This window comes from Lactuca virosa, chromosome 6 (assembly GCF_052849685.1).
Source record: "Lactuca virosa cultivar CGN04683 chromosome 6, Lactuca_virosa_CGN04683_v6, whole genome shotgun sequence".
In the NCBI taxonomy this organism is placed as follows: Eukaryota; Viridiplantae; Streptophyta; class Magnoliopsida; order Asterales; family Asteraceae; genus Lactuca; species Lactuca virosa.
Window position 1 is genome coordinate 7220978 of NC_136431.1, and position 23267 is coordinate 7244244.

Genomic DNA, 23267 nt, shown 5'->3' on the forward strand with positions numbered 1-23267 from the left:
ATGATAAGTCTTGTTTTTTTTACTACATAAAAATAAAGGGTAAAAAATGAAAATGAAAATAATATTTTTAACGAAGAATCAAGTAAATTCAAGATTTGAAGCACAAAATATTACCATTATTTCAAACTTATGGAGTAAAAATGTCATGGGTGACAATTCGTCACGTATTTTTGTTTACCACAAAAAAAGTAAATTTATTTTTTTCTTAACCCGAACACGATGCTATAGCGTTTTTTTTTTTTCGTTAACATGAACGTCACCCAATAAAAACATGGAAAACACGATAGCATGACAAGAATACCAAAAAATAACCATTTGTATAATGTCAATAAATTCTTGATAAAACATTAATCTAAATACGAATAACATGACAAGAATAACATAAAATAACATAGGATGCTATTAAATATATATGGTTTTTGAACACAAACACGAACACGACATACCGCGGTGTGTTTCTTATACACGACACGAACATGAATTTGAAATTGAATTTCGTCCAAATTTCGTATTGTATCGTGTATTTATGTCATGTCGACTTTTGTCACCCCTAAAAAATGTACCTTGATCAGTATTTGTTGTTTTGCTTTTCATTTTCTAATATCAATAAGTTTAATAATAAAAAACTCATATATATATATATATATATATATATATATATATATGTTTGTAAAAATTATCTAAGGTGCTAAAAATAATGTCTTTTTTTTTCTTTTTTCATACCCTCAAACTTTTTTAAATAATTAATCAACAGATAATGTTAGTATTTGTCAAATTTGATTATTACTTTTTTTCGGATTATCATTATTAAAGGTAATCTCTGTTAAGATAAAGGCAAGGGTTGGTTTTCGTTTGCTCTTTATCACTTGGTTATTCCTCGTAAAAAGAGTTTGGAGAGGGACTTAAAAGTGTATGCACTAGACTATTAGGGAAACAACAAAAAAGCAAAACTACAGACAAAGTTAAATTTAACCTACTTGACTAACAAAGTGTATAAGATGTTTCTAACAATGAGATCATGGTTCAATCTCAGACATATAATAATTCATTCTAATGAAAATCTAAAAATATGGATTAATCGCTTATATTTTATTTTTTCCAATCAAACCATTGAACTTTCTAGATTAACTATTTTAACCTAGTTTTAAAAATCCAAATGGATAATTAGAAAAATTATAGAATAAACCTAATATATCATGGTTAATTTGGAAAATACTAACTCGTCGTTCTAAAAAAAATAGAAAAACCAATATTTTAGAAAAAAAATATGGATTAAACACTTGTCTTGTCTTTTATTTTTTCCAGGTTAACCATTTTAACCTAATATAAAAAAAATCCAAATGGATAATTAGAAAAATTATAGAATAAACCTAGCACATCATGATTAATTTGGAAACTACTAACTCGTTCTAAAAAAAACTATAGAAAAACCTATATATTTAGAAAAGTATGGATTAGCCACTTATATTTTATTTTTTCCAATCAAACCATTAAACTTTCTAGATTAACCATTTTAACCAAATTTAAAAAAAAAAAAAAAAAAAAAAAGCCAAATGGATAATTAGAAAAATCATAGAATAAACCTAATATATCATGGTTAATTTGGAAAAATATCTAAAATTACGTTTGGGTTAATTAAAAAATATATATATATTATTGGTTAAAACAAAAAAGTACCAAATATATAATGATTTATTGTAAATTGGCAAAAACAAAACAAAATAATTTTTTGTACATAATAACAATAATAATAAAAAATCTTTTTTTGTGATTGGGTCTGTAAAAGAAAGCCTGATCAGAGAGCTCAAAAATAAGCTTTGTTTTTCCCCTATATATTTCCAAAAATGCCCCAAGAACTAATGATTAATAAATAAATAAAATAAAACTAAAAATGAGCCTTACATAATACAGAATAAAGCAGGTCTACAAGCACCTGAGCTGAAACTTTTCTCTGCATCAATGTATGAAGTGGGCCCCTCTCCCTACATGGGCACAGATTTTCTAATGCTGACATGTCATATTCATCTTTCCATTTTTTTTTTTAAATTTAATTTCAAATTCATGCTCTGAATCTTTCTGCCCATGTTATCTTACTACCAATCATGAATCAACATCAAGTTATTAAAATCACACAGAAAAAGTAGGATTCATTTTCTTCACATTTCAAGATTCTCATAAAAAATTTGACCAAAAGTTTTTCTTTTTTGGAGTATTAAAAATCAGCAGTTAAATTTGAAACAGACCCCCACCCATATCTTGGGGTGGAATGACATCAATTTCATATTTCCAGAATTGCCCTTTTTCAAAAACATCACCATACAATAATACAGTGTGTGCGTTCGTGCAATGACAGCAACTTCATAACAATTTCCTATATTTCCAAAATTACCCTTTTCAAAAACATTAACATACAGTGTGTACATTGGTGCAATGACAGCAATTTCATAATAATTTCTCATATTTCCAAAATTACCCTTTTCAGAAACATCAACATACATACAGTGTGTGTGTGGGTGTGTATTGGTGTAGCATTGACATCAATTTTATAATAACTTCTCATATTTCCATAATTCCCTATTCAAAAACATCAACAACATACAGTCGATGCAATGACAGCAACTTCATGACAATTTTCTATATTTCCAAAATTACCCTTTTCAAAAACATCAACATACATACACTCTGTGCATCGGTGCAATGACAGCAAATCCATATAAATTTCTCATATTTCCATAATTGGTCTTTTTTCAGAAACATCGACACATATACAATGTATGCATTGATGCAATGAAAGCAATTTCATAATAATTTTTGATATTTCCAAATTTACCCTTTTCAAAAACATCAGCATTCAGTGAGTGTGTGCAAATAATTGCTCTGCAATGAACTGAGAAAGAAGAAAAACCAGTACCTTTTGTCTGCACAAACCATCAATGTAATTTAAAGCATTTGCAGTGATACAATAACAACCTGTTAAAAAGGAAGTTTATTTTATAGATCACAAATAAAGACTTCATTTATTTTTTCCTTCAAATCATTTTAGTGACAAGACCTAAAAAGCTAAAAAGTCATAATAATGTAAGGTTACAAATGTCTTTAATGCCCTTAATACCATGTTATAACAGTTAACAACAAAATGATGCATATAAAAATTAGAGTCAAAAAAATGTACCAAACTATTCCAGTACCATTTATTAAATGACAGCTAAATGTTTTGGGACCATTTCATAATTCAAATATACAAATTATACAAGACTTATTATCACCAGAAATTTGATTAGGCTATGGACCACATAAGTTTTTATTTTCTGTAAATTTACAGTCAAAATAGGTAGAGATATTAGTATTTAGTAGCACCCTATATTATGTGGGACATCTAGATTAAAGAAGCTTTGTATATTATATATATACATGGCTTTATTGATGTAGGACACAAAGGTAAAAGAACCCTAAGGGAAAACATATAAGCACCCCACACATCAACTCAAGATTCATGGAGAAAAAAGGTTCACACCTCATTTTGATAGAATGTGTTCCCAAATTCAAAAGCATATCAACAATAATGAACATTGAATCAATGTATGCATAGAGACTACAGAGGCGTTTCTTTACAATGGCACATTAAGATGTTTCATTGAATTCGAAATTCAGAAGATATGTAAAATCCAAAGCAGATTCAATAAGAATATATTTGAAAGCATGCTAGTGAATTTGTAGATCTGTAAGATAGAGGATTCGACAAATCACTCACGAAATTCTAACTACGAAAACTATACAACAGTAAGATGGCGACATCTTTGATATATAAATTTGTAGCAAATACGATTCGAAACAATGATTTTTTTCATATAAATTGGACATCGTAGGAAACAAAAATATCGATGACAATTATTGCGACTAAGGTAAAAAGAAAAAACTCACAATTCAGAATGTGAAAGATGAATGACGCATTAAGAACACCCAATCCAGCGATCGCAGCAACATCAAACACGAAATGTCGTCGAAGCAAACCCTAGAAGAAGGACTAGTAGTTGCCAAAGCTATAACACCATCAAATTGAAGCTCTTAACACTCTCAAATTCATCCAATTTTAAGATATCAAAATGCTTTGAATTAAATCGGATGAAATATACAATAGGGAAGAGTGAAGCAAACTCTAGAATTTTGAAACGGATTTTTTTATTTATGTTTTATATTTGTCTATTAAAATTTAAAGAATTTGACAAATCTTTCTTCGATTAAAATAAAATTATAGTTAAAACATATTGTTTTTAAATAGATAAATAAAATAATAAATTTCAAATAATATTATATAAAAAATAAATATATTTATATAAAAAATAAAAAGATAAATTTTGAAAATAATATCATATAAAAATTAAAAATAAATAAAATAATGTTTTTATACTTCAAATATTTTGTAGATAAAAAATAGAAAATGAAAAATATTTAATAATGTGTTGTAGTTTCAATATTCTATCTCGGTATTTTGCCTTTTTACTTGATTTTTGGTAATTAATACAAGGTTGCGTTTACAGAGAAATGAAATTAAAGTAGAGAATAGAAATAGAAAAAAAGAGAATTAAATTAGAAAAAAAAGAAATAATTCCCTTGTTTGGTACAATAGAGATCATGAGAGAAATATATATGAGAATCAATTCCCTTGTTTGGTTGTAGCAAGTAACAACAATAAATGAAAATGATTTTTTTACTATGTTTATCTTTTTCAAACACTTTTTTTTAATAACATCATTGTTGTTTGCGTATTAATTTATTACATTTTATATTTTATAGTTCCAATTTTTCAATTTCTGGTTTACTTTTTACCAATTAGCTTTTATAATTTTCACTCCATTTTGTATCTTGTATGATAAAAATATCTTGAACTTATGTAAGTATATCTTTTTTTTTCAATATTTTTGCAACAATCACATGAACAAACATCATTGTAATAAAAATAAAGTGTTTCGAATCTTATAAAATACGAATTACAATGACCCAATTAACAAAAAAATTGTTGAACTCAAGAGTGTATTGATGCTCCATAATTTCCACTGTTTTAAAGAAAATTGAATAAGTGTAACAAATGGTGTTGTACACATATTGTTCTTTTCATTTCAAGACCGTTTAAACTCGTCCACAGCTTCAAAACTCCATTAATGCCACCTGAAGCTATTTTCGCTACCTTCTCACCATCTAGACTCCAATCCACTGCAAAACCCTTAAACATATGCACAAAAAATAGCCCAAAATCAATTTAATCAGGTTTTTCTATAAACTATTAAAAAACTATCAAACATGTGCAGAGGATATGAAATCTTAACAAAAAGGGAATTCGGGAATTCAAAAAAGGATCAGGGAATGAATAGATAAACACAATCACATATTCACTTACATTACATAAGGAAAAAGATTCAATCTTTTATCATCTCGCAGATTGTATTACAAGCTTCAATCTTTTTTGTGTGTGAGAGATAAAATAGCAGGAACCTATCGATGTGAACATGTGTGTTAGGTATGAAGGAAGTCGACGAGAATACCTTAATCACATAATGGAGCCATTATCGATCGGAGAAGAAGCCCAAATGGATCTCGATTGGAGAAGAAAGATGTTGAAATCGCCTGTGAGAGAAGCGTAGCTGAAAGCCTGAAACCGTGACATGTGAGAGAGAGGGAGAGAACCCATTTCCGTTTTCATTTCTCCGCCTCTTTTTTCATTTCTCCGTGTCAGCTCATTTTTTCAAATTCTCGCCATTTCTCCTTAAAAATTTAGAGAATGAAATAGATGGAAAATGAAACAATTTTTTTTCTCATTTCTTTATTCCACTGATTAAACAAACAAGAGAAACGGAATTAATTCCATTTCTCTAGCTTTATTTCTCTATACCAAACACAGCCCAAGAGTTAATAGACTTTTTGTAAATTTCACAAATGATTTTTAGACAAAGTTTCATAAAATGTCAAAACCGTTCATCATCCAAAATTTTATCAACTTAAGAGATTCACATAACGAACATCTATCATGAGGATCATTGGAGTGCAAAATTTTATCAAATGGGGCCATTCATGAAAAAAAAAGTTTCATAAAGACTGTTTTGAGGACAAAATTAAAACATAAGGACCATTACTAAAATTTTGTCCAATGGGACCATTTATGTTTTGATCTCACACAATTTTTTTTTATAGTTTTTGATTTTATAAGGTTACAACGTTGTGAGGTGATTTAAATACTAGTTTCTATAAAAATTACTAAATACATAATGTGGATTATGTTATTATTATATTTATGTTTTAATATTTTTAGATTTTAAAACCACAAGAAAAACATAACGTATTATCTTCTTGATGTTCAAAAAAAACTATTATGTTATATTTTTATCCATTAAAACCGTGATATGATTGATTTTGCCTAAATAAATGTTTTGTAACCATTTTATGGCAACTTGCTTTCATTAAAACCATAATACAACAATATGTATTCATTCAAATGTCCATTAAACCAATGTAATTGAGGGTGATTTTAAAATTTATTTAATAGACCCGGACAAAATGGTCATGAAGCATTAATTTAGGCAAGATCATAACATAAAACGGTTTTATTGTACAAAGTATAACTAAAATGATCTTAAAAAATGAAAATGATAAATCGCACTATCTGAGTCTCCCACGTAAATACGTCTCAAAATCCGCGTGTGATGTCAATCATGAAACACTAGCAATATTTCAGGTGTGTCAGGTTTTAAAACATGGACCTCTTGTGTGGAATTTTGCACTTCAACCATTAAGCTCACATCGTAGGGACAAAGATATAACATGATAATTTCTTTTAGCATTAAAAGATAATGTGTTGGGTTTTTTCTAAGACTCTCCTGATATAAGTTATAAATTTGAAATGTGTTCATATCGTGATAGTTATGTAATTTCATGTAAATTTTAATCAAATTAAGTGACATCGGGAATTAATTTTAGACAAGACAAGATGGTAGCAAAAAGAAAGACGTATTTGAAGTATAAAATTGAATATAAGTCATTTATCTTGGAAAAAAATTATGTTGTGCAGAATATTCTGAAACTTAAACATTATTATTATTATTATTATTATTATGATTTGGATAAAAGGATGAATAGAAAAAGATAGAAGGATATTTAAATTTTCTTTAAAACAAACCCATGTGAAATACATATAGACTAAAAAGCAAATAGAATTCTCGTGATCTACAAAAGAAATAATAAGTTTTTAAGAATCAAACAGAAAAAATCAACTATTTGAGGTTGATGAGGTCATCATAATGATTACATTGAAATATCATTGTAATTGTCAAATTGTTAACAAATAATACAAAAAAAAAAAAAAAAAAAAAAAAGAACTAATTATGATTCAATAAGATATAAGTTAAAATTTACATTTGAAAAATATCAACTTGCACTTCAAAAACATGAAATTGCTAATTGAAAAAGTTTTTGAAAGAAATCGTCCCATTGAGAATGATAGACCTATGAATCCATCATCCCCAAAACAAATACAACATGCCAAAATATAATCAAAGACAAAGGAATGAAATGATTGAATTTTTTTTAAATTCTTTACATTTTAACATTTTAACTTCATTTGCGATTAAATTATGATTATTTTTTCTAAAAAATAAAGCCTAAAAAAGTTACAGTTGTATTTGAATTTTGGTAATTACTCGATGGATATCTAGTCATCCTCCTTATGCGGTAAGGGAAATCTTCTTTAAAATCTTTGTATTCTGTCTTCTGACCTCATATACTAGGCATGCACAAACCGGTTCATTTTTCAAACTGAACCGGTTCTTTAAACCGATTCGGTTCACTCCCTAGCCAAGCAAAACCGGTTCAGCCTCAAACCGGTTCGGTTCAAACCGGTTCACTCAAAAAATTAGTCGAACCTATCTAAACCGGTTCAATCGGTTCTAAACCGGTTCGGTTCGGTTCCATACCGGTTCCAAACCGGTTCACACGATATAAACCGGTTCTAAACCGGTTTCAACGACTAAAATCTCGAACGGGTGTAAACCGGTGGTTCGGTTCTCAAACCGGTTCGGTTCACTGTGGACCGGTTCAGCGTAAACCGGTCTACCGGTTCTTTGACCGGTTCGGATCTTGAACCGGTTTTTTTGTGCATGCCTATCATATACGATTAAGCATTGATTCTTTTTTTGAACAATAAAGCCCAAAAAAACTTGCACCGGTATTCGACTTTAAGAAATTACTCGCTTATCATGTTTCTTTCTTTCTGGTGGCATCAGTGAGATGGAGTCCAGATAGATAAGATACATGCTTAGTAAGCGTTTGTGGAGTTAAATATGAAAATAATACTAGCTTGTATCCCCAAAATGTTATTTTGAAATCAATGGTTTTGTCTTCTTCAATCACTTCAAATGTACAGAGTCTCCATGAATAAGCTTCGCAAGGTGTTAGCGTTAGGTTCAATTGTAAAGGTGATTGTGGTATGTAAACTTCTTGGACTCCAAAGAAAACCTAGGGCAAAAATTCACAGACTACCCCATTTTCATGGTAAAGCTACTCAAGTCCCCCATTTTCCATTACTTGCTTATGTTGTAGGGTATAAAAGTGGAAATCTTTGTAAATGTTATACTTTTCTATCATGTAGAATGACCCACCATTGCCTAACAAGGAGTAACCGTGCATATTTCCAAAGTCGTATACAATTGCAAGTATCTTGTGCTTTATTGTTAAAAAAGAGTTATGGCTTAATCGTAAATAAAGTTAGAATATATGGACTTTAATGAAGATTTCATTTGCCACATAAGAAAGATGACCGGGTGTCCACCAAATAACAAGATAATTACCCAAACTTGGATATAATTACAAGTTTTTTGGCTTTATTATTCAAAAAAACACAATCGCATTAGCGGCCATTAGTTTCATGTTTCATGGGTAGTTAACACTGTGACTAAGTTATAGTGATTTGAAGTGCATAACTTCACACAAGATGTCCAAAATTCAAATCTAGGCATACAAAAATATTACCTGCGATTTACTTCTACGTGATGATCTTTGGACAGGTTCAACATAGGTTTTCCCTTATTGAATTAAATAGAATTATTCCTTTTAATTATCTGACCAAAATACCCTCATTATATACATACGTACACACACATCCGTTACTGAATCACATTTTATTTTTTACCAACCAGACATACAACAATCATGATTCTTTCATATTCCAATTCATGTATTCTTTTGACATATTTCATTCATTCTACAAACCATACACCCCTTGACAACTTAGCATTAGGTTAGGGGACCAAAATTTTGATTTTTGACCCCATAGGCCATAACCAATTAAGGAAAGGACAATCTAATTACCCTACACCTCGGTTCCTTTCAACGTTTGGCTTATCAATTATCATGCATATCACAACACAACCACTATTTAGTCTCAAAATATACGTAGAAACATCAATTTCTTAACGACACTATGGACCCTTTTACAATAACTAATACAATAAACCACATTGTGATCCTAACCTCCTAATTCTAAACCAATTCATTTTGTCCAAATTATATTTTTGTTTCATTTTTGGAATAATAAACTTTACAAATCTTGGATTCCAATTATGTGAAATGTGGGGGGAAATGATAAAAAGGAAATGGACCTACAACATGCTTATGTGTTTTCATGGTCAATGTGGAGATGTGATCGTTGTATCAGAAATAAACATGGAATTTTACAACAAAAAAATAAATATATAAATAAATGAAATAAGAGACAGCATAGGACTATTTTTTGAAGAACATGCGCATGGACAGAGAAAGTGCACAGAAACTTTTAATTATGGCCATTGGATTGGATTGGATCCGATCATGGGATTGTTCTAGTGATCTTAGGTACTATTATTTACTGCACATTGGGGACATTTTTTGTAACAATGATCAAGTCTTGTTTTTTGTACTATAAAGAATATTTTAGAAACTTTTTTTTTTTTTGTTTAATAAAAGCAAAAGGGTAAAAGTGAAAAATAAAAGAAAATCGTCTATCTTTTTTTCGTGATTAAGAATCGAGCTAATTCAAGATTCGAGAAACAAGAATATTACGGTTGGTTCGTGTTTGTTGATTTCTGTTTTCATTTTTAAATTAAATAAATATTGAAGGAGAAGAAAAATCATTTTATTTTATTTATGTTCTAAAACAAGATCTGGTTACAACTAAAAAATTGTCATTTTCAATTCTAAATTAAGTTAAATGGGTTTACCCGTTTACTCATTTCAACATTTTGGATAGGATTAGCAAGTTGGATTGATTTTTGACGGCTTAAAAAAACATGTTTAAAATAAATAAATACAAAAAAAATTAATTTAAAAAAAATAAATAAACTTTTATGTTTTCGAGTTTAAATCATGTCTTTTTTCTATACCAGAAAAAAACTACAACTTTCCCAAAACAGATTTTAGTAGAAAACCACATAATAAATTTGGGTATTTTTCTCATAAAGTTAAAAAAACATTAAAAAAATATCTTTTTTTGTGATAGGTCAGGAAAATAAAGTCTGAAAGTCTGATGAGAGAACTCAAAAATAAGCTTTGTTTTTCCGCTATATGTTTCCAAAAATACCTCAAGTAATGATTAATGAATTAAATAAAATAAAATTAAAGAGCCTTACAGAATAAATAAAGCAGATATACAAGCACCTGGGCTTTAAATTTTAACCTTTTTCTCTGCATCTAATTTGTACCAAAGTGGGGCCCACAGATTTTCTAATGCTGATCTGTCATCTTCATCTCTCCATTTTTTTTAAAATAAATTTCCTGCACATCTCTTTCAAAACTGTCAGTCTAAATTAACCTCTGAATCCCTCTGCCCATGTTATATCTACCATCAATCATGAATCAACATTGAGTTATTAAAATCACACAGAAAAAGTAGATTCATTTTCTTCTAAATTTTATATATATATATATATATATATATATATATATATATATGTATATGTATATTTGGTCAAAATTTCCAGATGTGGTCCTCTTTTGCTGCAACCCAATAAAGTATAAGAAATGAAACTCATAATGATTCATTCACATTTCAAGATTTGATCAAATTTGACTAATGAATGAATGTATTCACATTTCAAGATTCTGACCAAGTTTGACCAAAATCAGTATTCAGTACTCCACTTTAAAACAGACCCCTACCCATCTCTTGGATGCAAATGACACCAATTCCATCATATTTCCGAAATTACCCTTTTCACATTAAGAGCCACAAGAAGAAAATTCAGTTATAGAACACAAGTAAAGACTGCATTTCCTTAAAAAACTTCTCACTGATAAGACTTAAAAAGTTAGAAATGTCATTAATGCCCTTACCCCTTATTATACCATGTTAAAAATGTGCCAGAAATTAAATATAAAAAAAAATCAGTGAATATAGGTAGAGAGGTTAAGGGAACCCTATGTAGGGCACAATGGTAAAAAATATGAATTAAGATTTGTAGCAAATAGGATTCTCAATGAGGTCTAAATTGCTAAGGTCTATATTTAGATAATTATGAAACTTTCTAACATTAATGGCATAGAGTGGCATAACTGAAATAAAAATAGCATTATTGCATAAAATAAATTAATAAAAAGAGAATAAATGTGCACAAGATAAGAAAAGGCCATCATATCAACTCCTATAAGTGGAAATTACATATAATAAAATTTACTTTTTTCACTACATAGAATTTTATAGACAAAGTACCCAAAGACATGCTATTAAAAAGCCTATATTGATAAAAGGGTGATATCTAAAATCATTATTAAAAGAAACATCTTATATTTATTGTAGTTGCAAATTTTTATGCAAGATAAGTGAAATTTCAGTAGACAGTTATAATTCCCAAAAGGGTACAGAAATTCAACTCAAGAGCTGCATATTTAAAGTAAATAGCTACAATTGTCAAATAGTTAACTGTTTATTGGCATCTGAAGGTAGTTGCTAATCATCAATGATCAATGTCTACATATAAATTTCTAAAGAGAAAATAATAATTTAGTAAAAAATGTGTGACACATCAACATGTAATTGGGCCATATTCTATAACTCAATCATTTACAGCTCAAAAGGCTAACAATTCTACATGGTGCATTCATATCAACATCATGGGAAGATCAAATAATGCAGAATGGCATCCACTAAGTAGACTACAATGATAGGCCTTGAGAACCCATACTGCAAATGATTGCTAATTTATAATTGAAATATATTCAAGTACTTGTCTGCAGTTGGTTATTGGTATAATGGTTTATTATAGAAATATGTCTAGATTGAGTTGAAAATTGATCAATAGCTGCTTAAAGTATTTACTGATAGATAATTTCATTATTACTGATGTGTAAGATTCCACTTTGATTCCTCATTAAAGATCATACACCATCTACTGCATCAATTCCTGAATGCAATAAGCAAATCTTTGAAAGAATGGAGATGGTTTAGTTTAATCTGAGGAAGAGTTTTTCTAAGAATGCAGTTTCCAAACATACACATTGAGCTGGTGAATTTGTAAGTTTATCATCAGTATAAGAGATAGAAAGATCAACAGAACCTGAAGATGTTGTTATCATCATGAAAGATTCAACAAATCACTCAACCAATTCAAATTACTACTACCTACGAATACTATACAACAATGAGATCTCTACAATTTTGTGATGAAAATGTAGCAAATACGATTCCAATGAATTCTCATATGAATTGTACACCATAAAAAACAGAACAGAAATTAGATTTACCACGACAATTTCCTGGAAAGGATCGAGCTAAAAAACTCACAATTCAGGAAGTGAAAGACGAATGACGCATTAAGAACACCCAATCCAGCTCCCGCAGCAACATCAAACACGAAATGCCGTCCAAGCAAAACCCTAGAAACCGACGTAGCAGTTGCCCAAGCTATTACCAACACATTTAAACGCTTAACACTCTCAAATTCATCCAATCCTAACATGCCAGACTTCAATTGAAGGAAAATACTTGGGATTAAATCAGAGGAAAGATAAAACAAGGAAGCGGTGAAGCAAACTCTAGAAGCATGGCCGCTGGGGAAGGACCAGTGGTCAACGGCAAAGGTGAGGAACATGTGTTTGTTATAGACGGGGCGGGGGCGGCGAACGAGATGTTTGATGAGACCGATAAGAATAAGATCGAGCAGAGATCCGATGAGAAGGTTAACAAGTAAGGTCAGGAGTAGCGGAGAAGCGGATCGGAGAGGAGAGAGAAGGAGGGAAAGGAGGATAGGGAAGAAGAGACGGCCGTCGCCGGAGATTTCAAGAAGTTTGAGGAAGGGACGAGGCAGGATGGGTTGAGTGAGGTTGTAGAGAGTGAGGGAAACAGCTGTATCAAAGTTGATTAGGTGGCGGAGGAGCGATGTTGACGGTGGTGGTGGCGGCCGCGATGGTTTCTCCATGGCGGATTATTCCGATCGACCGTCTAGACAACAGTTGTTGTGTCAGTTGCGGTTGCCGGCGGAAATTGGATTTTACATTTTAGCATAAACTACATTGGGCTTTAAATTTGTAGGCCCATGAGATTTTTTTAAGCCCATTAATCTCTACGTCAATCCAAATACTTTTTCAAAAACATAATAAAAAATTTAAACTTGTTCATACAATTAAGAATTCATAAAATCGCCAGGTTTATCAAACTTAACTTGTAATTAAACATATGATCAAGCTTTCAAATACATATTTATAATGTCAAGATACAGAAATCAAGCTATAAAACTAAATACTACATATTAACATACTGTTTCAAAAAAAAAAAAAAAGTAAATTACAGTTTAGGTCCTTGTGGATTACATGGATTCACATTTTTTGTTCAACCTTTGAAAAATAGATAAGACGCGTGCTTGTGGTTTCCGAATCTTCCTGTTTTGGTCCTTGATCCATATAAATAGACAATATTGCATTTCCTAATTTCTTTACTCAATTATAAATTTTGATAACAAAAATAAAAATAAAAAATATACACCACCCGCCCAACCTCAACCCCACCCTCACTCCCTCCCTACCCCCACCACAACCGATCATGTTCATCTCTCTCATTCACCACCGGAAACATCCTCAGAGCTTTAGTCTTCACCGCTGCTTCATCTCTTACCATCATCGATTGACACCTCCATGAGAAAATCGGAGCACATTTATTCCAGTTCGTCTACTCCATCTGGGCTAAAGGAGATCCAATGGCAGTGATCATGGCTAGTGATTTATTCGTTCCTTTGTCATTTGATTCGTCACCTGTAGATATCACATATCCTCCTGCTCCCTTTGATTCATCGGCTTATGATTTCATAGATCCTATGTCTCCCTTTTTAGTGTCTCATCCTCTCTCCCTCTGACGACCTGTAGACATGTCATCTCCCGCCAATTTCTATTTCTAACCCTAGTAACATACCAATGATGACAAATGGATCATCAACTCAAACTCACCTCATACAAACTCAGAAAGTATCATATCCTCGATATTGTATCAGACATGTTCTCCATCGTTGTCATCCTACTCTTCATCGTGGTTCCCCCCCCCCCCCCCACCCCTACCCCATCTTGGTGACTTCGCTGCTTCCTATAGCAACCAAACACTCATATGCTCCACTACGACCAATTTCAAACATCTACCAATACTATGATTTTATGTCAATTAGGAAGAAGAATGAAGAAATAAATATGAAGAATAAATGTGCGATAGAGCAACACTCTTGAACGGGGTGAAAGAAGAACGAGGAGGGAAGAAGAAGGGGAGAGAGACAGTGAGGTTGGGGTAGAGGGTGAGGGGAGGTGGGTGGTTGGTGTATATTTTTTATTTTTTATGATATAAAAATTTATAAGTGAGTAAAAGAAAATAGAAAAAAAGATTAGAAAGAGCAATATAGTCTATTTATATGGATTAAGGACCAAAACTTCAAGATTGGGAAACTATAGGGATACGTCTTGTCCATTTTTCCATGGTTGGACCAAAAGTGTGAATCCACGTAAACCATAGGGACCAAAACTATAATTTACAAAAAAAAAAAAAAGATTTCATTACAATACAAGGAAAAGATCATATGTTCTTACAACCAATTGAGGTTCCATATGTATCTTAGTAATCTCGATCTTGCTATGGGTCAACATCTTTGAAAGACACAAAGGACTTTATGTAGTGACGATGTGACACTGCGATCTTGCTATGGGTCAGCATCTTTGAAGATAAGTTATGTGCTCCATTAATATCTCAATGCCTTTAGTTGGATGGTCATGATTTTCATGTGACGATGAAAGGATGACATAAACGTCATAGTTCCTTTTTAAAATACGATTTTCTAGGTTATTTTTGTGGAGATGCTTTTACATTAATATAGAAAAGATGATTATAAATTATATAAACAAGGTCTAATGATTCCTTAGTTATTATATAGTAGCGAGTCAAGTAGAACTTAGGTGGATCTTAGGAGCCACCTAATTTTTAAAATTTATTTACAATTTATATAAACAAGGGCTAATGATTCCTTAGTTATTATATATTTGGGTGTGTGCGCGCTATAGGCAATAGAAGACATCATATTTGGTAGCAAGAAGAAACCAACATCCTTTTCCAAAAAGAAAGTGGTGTGGAGGATTCATTATAAATAACTGTTGCATCTTTCATATTTTAACACCATGAATTTGTTTAGGTCTAGTTTTTGACCGGCTTACTCCAAATTTATGTTGGTTTTAGTAAATAAAAGGAATGACCTTGGATTCGGTCCTCTCACCATCAGTTTTTATACATGTTGAAACTGTTTTTTTTTTCTAATTAAACTGACGTGGTTGAACCCCGTTATAGATCCACGTAGTTTTATATTTTAGATTCCTTATATATATATATATATATATATATATATATATATATATATATATATATATATATATAACCAGCATAATGGTAAAAAGATGGAAACATATACATCAACTTCTTCATTTTCTAGACAAACTATGGGATATGGTTATTAGAGAAAATGGATTTTGGCGCTACTTTGGGCTTTAAAATTATGGGTCAATGATGTCTTGAACTTTAGGCCACTAAGTTTAGGGCCCAACTGCGCTTCACCGGCCCACTTCTCTATTATACTGTCCATCGGTCTATGTATTTGTGAGCATGTTTATATTTCTGGTTACTTTTTCCATGAAAGGCTTTATTTTTTTATATATTTTCTGAACAAATTACAATGTTTTAAGTTAAACTTATAATTCTGAATTTTGATATTACCTTTTGATTTGGCAATTTTAATCTGGCGAAATTATCGAAATAACATGTTTGTTCTCATTTTTGTTAATAAATACACTATGTCTTCAAAAAAGTGTATGATCGGACCTAACCTTCAATCCTCCTTTGAATTTATGTGTGAGCAATTTGAAGCCTTGTCTATCATATTTGAATACTCTTAGCCAAACAATCTGTTGAATCATCAGTTCATGTCCTTATTCAAGAAAATTGAGTCTTTCAACTCGTCTTTTGAATCTCACTATGTCACAATCCAAGAGTTTAATACTATATATATATATATATATATATATATATATATATATATATATATATATATATATATATAGTATACGTATACATATACCAAAATAATGTAGAATAACTTGTCATCTTGATGTAACTTGAAATGTTTTCTTGCCTAAATGAAAATATTCAGAAATACAAAAAGCTAGAAATGCAAAAGTACAAAAAATCTCAAATGAGACATGCATTATTTGTTGGTTATTAGTTATAGTTTTGTCAACATAAAAATTTGAGGGATTGTTAGCCCCATAATTTGTATTAGATTTAATGATGACACTTAGTGATTAAATGTCAATTTAAAAAACTGATCTTCTATAAGTCTACAAGATTTGTCTCGTTAGCAAATCTCATGACATCTATTTTAGATTTTTTTTTATATAGTTCTTTAATTAGAATATGGGTAGTTGGTTTTCTATCACAATCTTTTTTAGTATGTCTAAGCTAATTACAAATTTGACCCTTGAAGGATATGAAGATTATTATTAATGATTTCAATATCCTAATGAAAGAGATAAAGTTAAAGCAAACATGCATGTCTCAAGGTATGGTACATTCCTTTATAAGGACTTTATAAAGTTAAAGCAAACAGACAACCGACAACCTAACAAAATCTGTAAATATCATTAAACTTCATACATTCAAGAATTATTAGTGTATCACACATATCAGTGTAATACAGTCTTTTATTGTATTGTATGTCTGTATATATTGGAGTGTTCATCTCTCAATAAGGACTTCTTTTGAAGATTAACCACATATATGTTACAACAACCAAACAACACACGCAGAGATAAGTAGATTAAAAATCGTAATTGATTGCAAAGAAAAGATGCATTAACCAATAGTGTATATGAATCCACTCATCCACCCACATAAAAAGAATCAAGTCAGAAATCGAGTTTTAGCACCAAAATTTACCACTTGATTGGGACGAAAAAGAGAGTTATGGCCCAAAGAAAGACCCCTCTAATGTACACTTTTTTTTTTTTTTTTTTTTTCCATAGTACAGGAAAGTTATGATTGTTTAGTTGGCTCAAACTGCGACTCAACAAGTACGTACAATTCCTTCCCATGCGATCTCAATCGCTCCCGACCCTACAACAATTTATTCATATTTATTTCAGTAAATTACACTTTTCGTCCCTCAGTTTAGTTAAGTTTTGCAATTTTAGTTATAGCTTATTTTTGCAATTTTGGTCTTTATTGATGTTCTTGTGACATTTTTGGTCCATATTCTAAACGAAATGACTACGTTTGGTCCCCGAATATAGTTGATTTTTGCAATTTTGGTCCCACAAATTTCTCTTGTAACGTTTTTGGTCCACGTTGCAAATAAAGTGACTATTTTTGGTCCTTTGGTATTGCTGATTTTTGCAATTTTGGTTCTGGAAAAAATTTATTACAATTTTGGTCCTTATTTGAGATTCTTGAACACTTTTGGTCCAAGTTCCAAGTAAAATGACCAATAGTTGATTTTTTTTCAATTTTGATCCCAAACTTAATAATAATTTTACTTGGAATAGGGACCAAAACAATTACTAAAAACCTGAAATAAGGACCAAAATTACAATAGAAAAACTTTTGGGCCAAAATTGAAAAAACCAGCTACACTCAAAGACCTAAAATGTAGTTATTTTATATATATTTCAAATAATCCAATTTAGATTTATAAAGTCTTGAAGTCATGTGTAGTACCTTCAAGTCTGGTACTTCAATTACACAAGCACACCCCACCACTTCAGCTTCAGCACGCTCTGTGATATTAAAAGAAAAAAAAAATCAAACATGTTCATAAGTATTATTTATTTTATATTTATATATTAAATACTAATAATTATTATCACATATAAATAAATTAATTAATTAATTACCGAGTAAGTTGATTGCAGCACAAATGGTACCACCAGTAGCAATTAAATCATCAACAACAAGAGCTCTGTCTCCAGATTTAACTGCTCCAACATGCATTTCAAGGCAATCTGATCCGTATTCTAATATATATTTTTCTGATATCACTTCACCTGTATTATTTATAAAACAAAAAAATAAAATTAATTTTTGAATTTATGTAAAAATAGAATAAAGGGAGGAATATTATTAATGTACCTGGTAACTTTTTTGGCTTCCTTAATGGAACAAACTTTGCTCCTATTGCAAGTGCAATTGGTGGACCAAATATAAAACCCCTTGCCTCAATTCCTGAAATTAATCAACCATTTTTTTTAAAAAATTTTATCACTAAAAGATGCCAAAAAAAAACAATTTTATTGTGACAAAAAATGAAGTGTAACTACTTTTATAAAAATTATTATGCGATGAAAAGACAATCTGTTTATAAATTTAATATGTGTGACATAATTTTATCGGGTTTGGTTCAAGGGCAAAACGGTCATTTTGAAAAAAAAAATGACCGGCGTCAATGAGAAGGGCTGAAGTTGGTCCAAGGAGGAAATGGTCTTTTTTTTTTTTTTTAATACTGAAGTAAATTGAAATTAATTAAGAATACAAAGGTGATGTAAAGCGGTAAAGATAATAATTATAATTATGAGTAACTGTAAAGTAGTTAGAAACAAACAAATGTAAATACTAAAGAAATTGAACTTTTATTTTTTTTTATCTTTTTATTTTTAAGTATTTAAGACTCACCCATATTAATCATATGTAACAATAAAAAATGAATGGTTAATTTAGTGGCAGGTATCTAGAAGCCCACTCACATTAAAGACAGGGTGTTTTTTTTTGATAAAATATTAGGGAACATTACACAAAAACTATTATATTCTGGGTATTTAACTATTTTTTTTTGTTTAAACGCTAATATTTTATTTTTCCATAAAAGTTTCAAATTCCTTTCCAAATTAACCATTTTGACAAGATACTCAAAATGGTTAATTTGGAAAATTACCAGTGAAATTTATATAGAAAATTTGTATGAAACTTTTCAGAAAAAAAAAATATTAGTGGTTAAACTGCAAAATTACCCAAAATTTAATGGGTTTTTTTTTTGTAGTTTGGCTTAAATATAACTTAGAAAAACTGTAGTTACCATTTTTTTTTTCCATTTTAACAACCACAAAAATTATTTTTCTGATTTAACCAATGAGATTTTGATTTTTTTTTTTTTTAAATCCACTCCATAACTCTTCGAATTCTATAAAAACCACTATTGTTTGAAATTTGTTATTTGTTCGTGTTTATGCACCCGACTTTTTTTATAACTAAACCTTAAATTGTTTTATAAAAAAAACAACTTTAGCCATAAAAATATTCTTCCAAAGATTTTTTTTTATAATTCATTATCAAGGAACACTTCCACTGTTTTTTTTAAAACAAACTCTACTAGTTAAAAAATATATTTCAGTGGTTAAACTAAGAAAACTAAACTATTGTGATTTTTATGAAATTTCGCCAATATGGTTTGAAAAATTTTGAGATGTTTGATGTACATGAGTTTAGCTTGAGGGATGGGTTGTTATTACTTATTACTACATGGGACAATTTAATAAAAGATGCAACATGGCCCATTCCTTAAAGTTAAAAAGAATACAAAAATGTCATTATATGGCAAAAGTTAAAAGAGACAACAAGTTAACAAGTGATGGTACCTAACCTAACATGGTTGTACAGTTATACATATACTTTTGTTTGCACCCAAAATCCAATTTTTTTAAATTGTTTTTATTTAGTTAGGATTTTCATTGGAATTTACAAGAAGAATTTGTAAGCCTTAAGGTTTGTCAAAAAAAAAAAAAAAAAAACTAATGTGCCAAAAGTTTATATGCATACTTTGGTTTTATCATGCATACTTTGATAGTCTCACTAGCATAAAGACATGTTTAATTAATCCCCACAAGTTAAAAAAATAAAAAGACTAAAAGCTTTACTTCAACAAAATTGAGCTTAATATCCAACTTAACAAATATCATATTGAGGACATGATTAATTGAGTAGTATAGATTTTTTTTTTATATGTTTGTGCTTTTCATACATTATTTACCTTCTTATCAAACAAATCAAAAATAAGACAATCCTTATCTCTTTTATTGAGAATCTTTATCCATTTTTTTTAATTTACTTTTAGGCATATCCTTTTGATTGACTTTCTTTTCTCTAAAAGGTTCTTTCCCTTTACTCCTTTAGCTTAGGTTCCTTGTTAATTATTAGGAAGGATTACTTTTTTTTTTAACTTTAGGTTTCCTTGTAATTCTCAAACTATGAATAGGCCTTATTATCCATTGAATAAAAGCATCTAGAATTTGGTTGATAAAATTATGAGTATTGTCAGAAATCCTAACAAAAAAAAGCCCATGCTATGCAATTTGAGGAGAAAATGAGAAATCTAACTATAAAAAAGTAGAAACCTTTGAACACCAATGATTGGTTTAAATTCAGATCAAAGTAAACAAATAATTATATATTCCTTGACCCACAAAAAATAAAGCTCCTAAATTTTCATGCTACTAGACAAGAGATGGCAGAAGTGCACACACTGAGCAACTAAACATAGTTTCAAAAATGATAAAATTTTAGTTTTTTTTTTTTTTAAGAAAACCAAACAAAGCCCAATTGATTACACTAGCCAATCCACCTTTTATAATGATCTACCCAACAATAATTGATCAACAGAATATGACACCAAGATACATACAATCATGATCCATAAAGAGAGTGTAAGCGTGTGGGGGTGAAGAGATGAGGATAAAATCAGTATATAGTATATACTATATATATGCACACACATTTAGAAAAGTGAAAAGGAATTGAGGCTCAAAATTGAAAGCATCTCATCCAAACAATGGAAAATCTTTAAAAAAATCCACAATCTGATGAAATGAAATCCAACAAAATTAAAAAGGATCTGTCCCCATATTCAAATAATCCATCATCACACCCCTATGGACCCCACTTGCCTTCCCCCTCAACAACAAGAACCACCATTATATTATCCCACCCAAAATTTGGATCTTGAAAGAGAGAGATTCACATGCTTAACAAACAAAGACCACTCTTAGCCGCTCATACACATTCATAGCAAGTAATCAATGACAAAACTCCCTCCCCTCAATTTCCCACTACCTATCAACCACTGAAATATAAATATTGAATGCTCATGTCATTTCACTCCAAAACAAAAGAAAAAAAAAAGTTTCATATAATGCCACTTGAAGATTTTGTGTTGTAGCTTAAAGGCATAAATAAAGGTATCCACAAACTTACCAAAAAACAAATTTTACAGTATATTTTGTTCTGAATCAAACTTGTTTTCATTGGTGTTAGGGATTGACCTTCCATCACGTCACGTCTAGGCAAGCTATTTTCCACTTATATCTAGTGCAAATAGTACGATATAGGTTTTGAAGATAACAAAAACAAAAACAGTAAACAGTGCACATCAAAATCCATGGCAGAGTAAGATCACAATGCATATTGCCACACAACAGAGCCTGTTATAATGTTACCCTAGGGTTTTTTGTTTGTTTTTATTTTTGTGTGTAAAGTGCAGCATTTGACCCTACCTCGAAATAAATAAACGGCGAAAAGGTTAAGCACGATGAATTTACTCGATTTCACAACGGAAGTGGACAAAATTCTAAAAATAAATAAATAATTACCTGCAATTACAGAAATGTTTTCATGTTTGTAATGCTCAACGAACAAATCAATCGTGTCTTTGAATGCCTTCGGATCAAGCAACAATGTAGTGATGTCTTGAAACATTATACCTGTAAATCATATAAACAAAAAAAAATTCCTTCACGATTCATGAATGTGTGAGTCTGTGAGATTATGTATGCTCTCACAAGTCACAAACACAACGAGAGAGAGAGAGAGAATCCACACAGAAACCAGTGAGAGACGAGTGTACCTGGTTTCGGAAAGTTAGGGATGACGCGAAGTGCGGATTTGATTCCATTGATACGTCCGTCGGAGCCTCCGTTTTCGCCTGCGGACATTCTTACTGTGATGGAGCAGTTGAAGAGAATTAATGGCGGATTTGAGGGAATATTAGAGTGGGGAAAATGAGAGGGAAACAACTGTATTTATAGGAATATGCGAGAAGGATAGAAGGGGAAAGCTTTTTCAACTTTACTGTTTAAAGGGGGTGGGTGGGCACACTGCACAAGAAGAAGGGACTTGATTGAAATTTTAAATCAACATCTCGAGAAAGATGAAAACTTTGATCAATTGGCGAATATAGTCCTTGTAGTTTTAAAATTAGCTTTTCACCTCCTTTAATCTATTTCTCAAGACAATTTGTAAATTTGGTCCCTCTCATTTGTCAAAAATTGGGACTTTGGTTCAAAAAAAATTGAGTTACACCAATGATCCAAAATAAGAATTTTATTGTAGTTTTTGTCCAAAACCTTTTGAAAATATTTCAAATAATTTTGTCTTTTCCATTTTTCTTTTATTTGTAACAATTAAATAAAAAAGATAAAATAAAATACCACATCTCTCTCTCTCTCTAAAAAAAAAATCATCTCAAAAATTAGGTTAGCATTTAACATGTTGTTTTGCTTCAAGTTAAACAAGTCAAGATGTTTCAAAGGTGAGGGATGATTGCAGGAGGTAAAATCGATTCAAATTATTCTGTGTTATGTTGGTTTTGATTGGTTGGTTTGAATGCAATCAAGCATCAGAAGAATCAAAAGCTTAGAGTGTGTTTAATTTGATATCGACAAAAGGGTATTAAATTATTATCATTAAGTCGCTGAAG

At 30.4% G+C, this 23267-nt stretch overlaps 2 protein-coding genes and 2 long non-coding RNA genes across 4 annotated transcripts; all 4 read right to left on the reverse strand.

Annotated features, from left to right (window-relative positions):
• Window positions 1-382: 382 nt before the first annotated feature.
• LOC145120849 (uncharacterized) lies at window positions 383-4154 on the reverse strand. The gene is made up of 3 exons (XR_013714398.1): window positions 3922-4154; window positions 1903-2970; window positions 383-550 (listed from the first exon to the last, which is right to left on the reverse strand). It is a non-coding gene; the product is annotated as an uncharacterized LOC145120849 (long non-coding RNA).
• A 779-nt stretch (window positions 4155-4933) lies between these two features.
• On the reverse strand, window positions 4934-5830 carry LOC145121259 (uncharacterized). Its single transcript, XR_013714568.1, has 2 exons — window positions 5541-5830; window positions 4934-5221 (listed from the first exon to the last, which is right to left on the reverse strand). It is a non-coding gene; the product is annotated as an uncharacterized LOC145121259 (long non-coding RNA).
• A 6730-nt stretch (window positions 5831-12560) lies between these two features.
• LPPBETA (Phosphatidic acid phosphatase (PAP2) family protein) lies at window positions 12561-13496 on the reverse strand. The gene has a single exon (XM_079054296.1). It carries the CDS (start codon window positions 13431-13433, stop codon window positions 12756-12758), a length of 678 nt encoding a protein of 225 aa, XP_078910422.1. The 5' UTR covers window positions 13434-13496; the 3' UTR covers window positions 12561-12755.
• Window positions 13497-17361: 3865 nt separating this feature from the next.
• Window positions 17362-22588, reverse strand: APT3 (adenine phosphoribosyl transferase 3). The gene is made up of 6 exons (XM_079056466.1): window positions 22416-22588; window positions 22162-22272; window positions 18656-18748; window positions 18421-18570; window positions 18245-18303; window positions 17362-17644 (listed from the first exon to the last, which is right to left on the reverse strand). Exons 1-6 carry the CDS (start codon window positions 22501-22503, stop codon window positions 17564-17566), a joined length of 582 nt encoding a protein of 193 aa, XP_078912592.1. The 5' UTR covers window positions 22504-22588; the 3' UTR covers window positions 17362-17563.
• Between the last annotated feature and the right edge of the window lie 679 nt (window positions 22589-23267).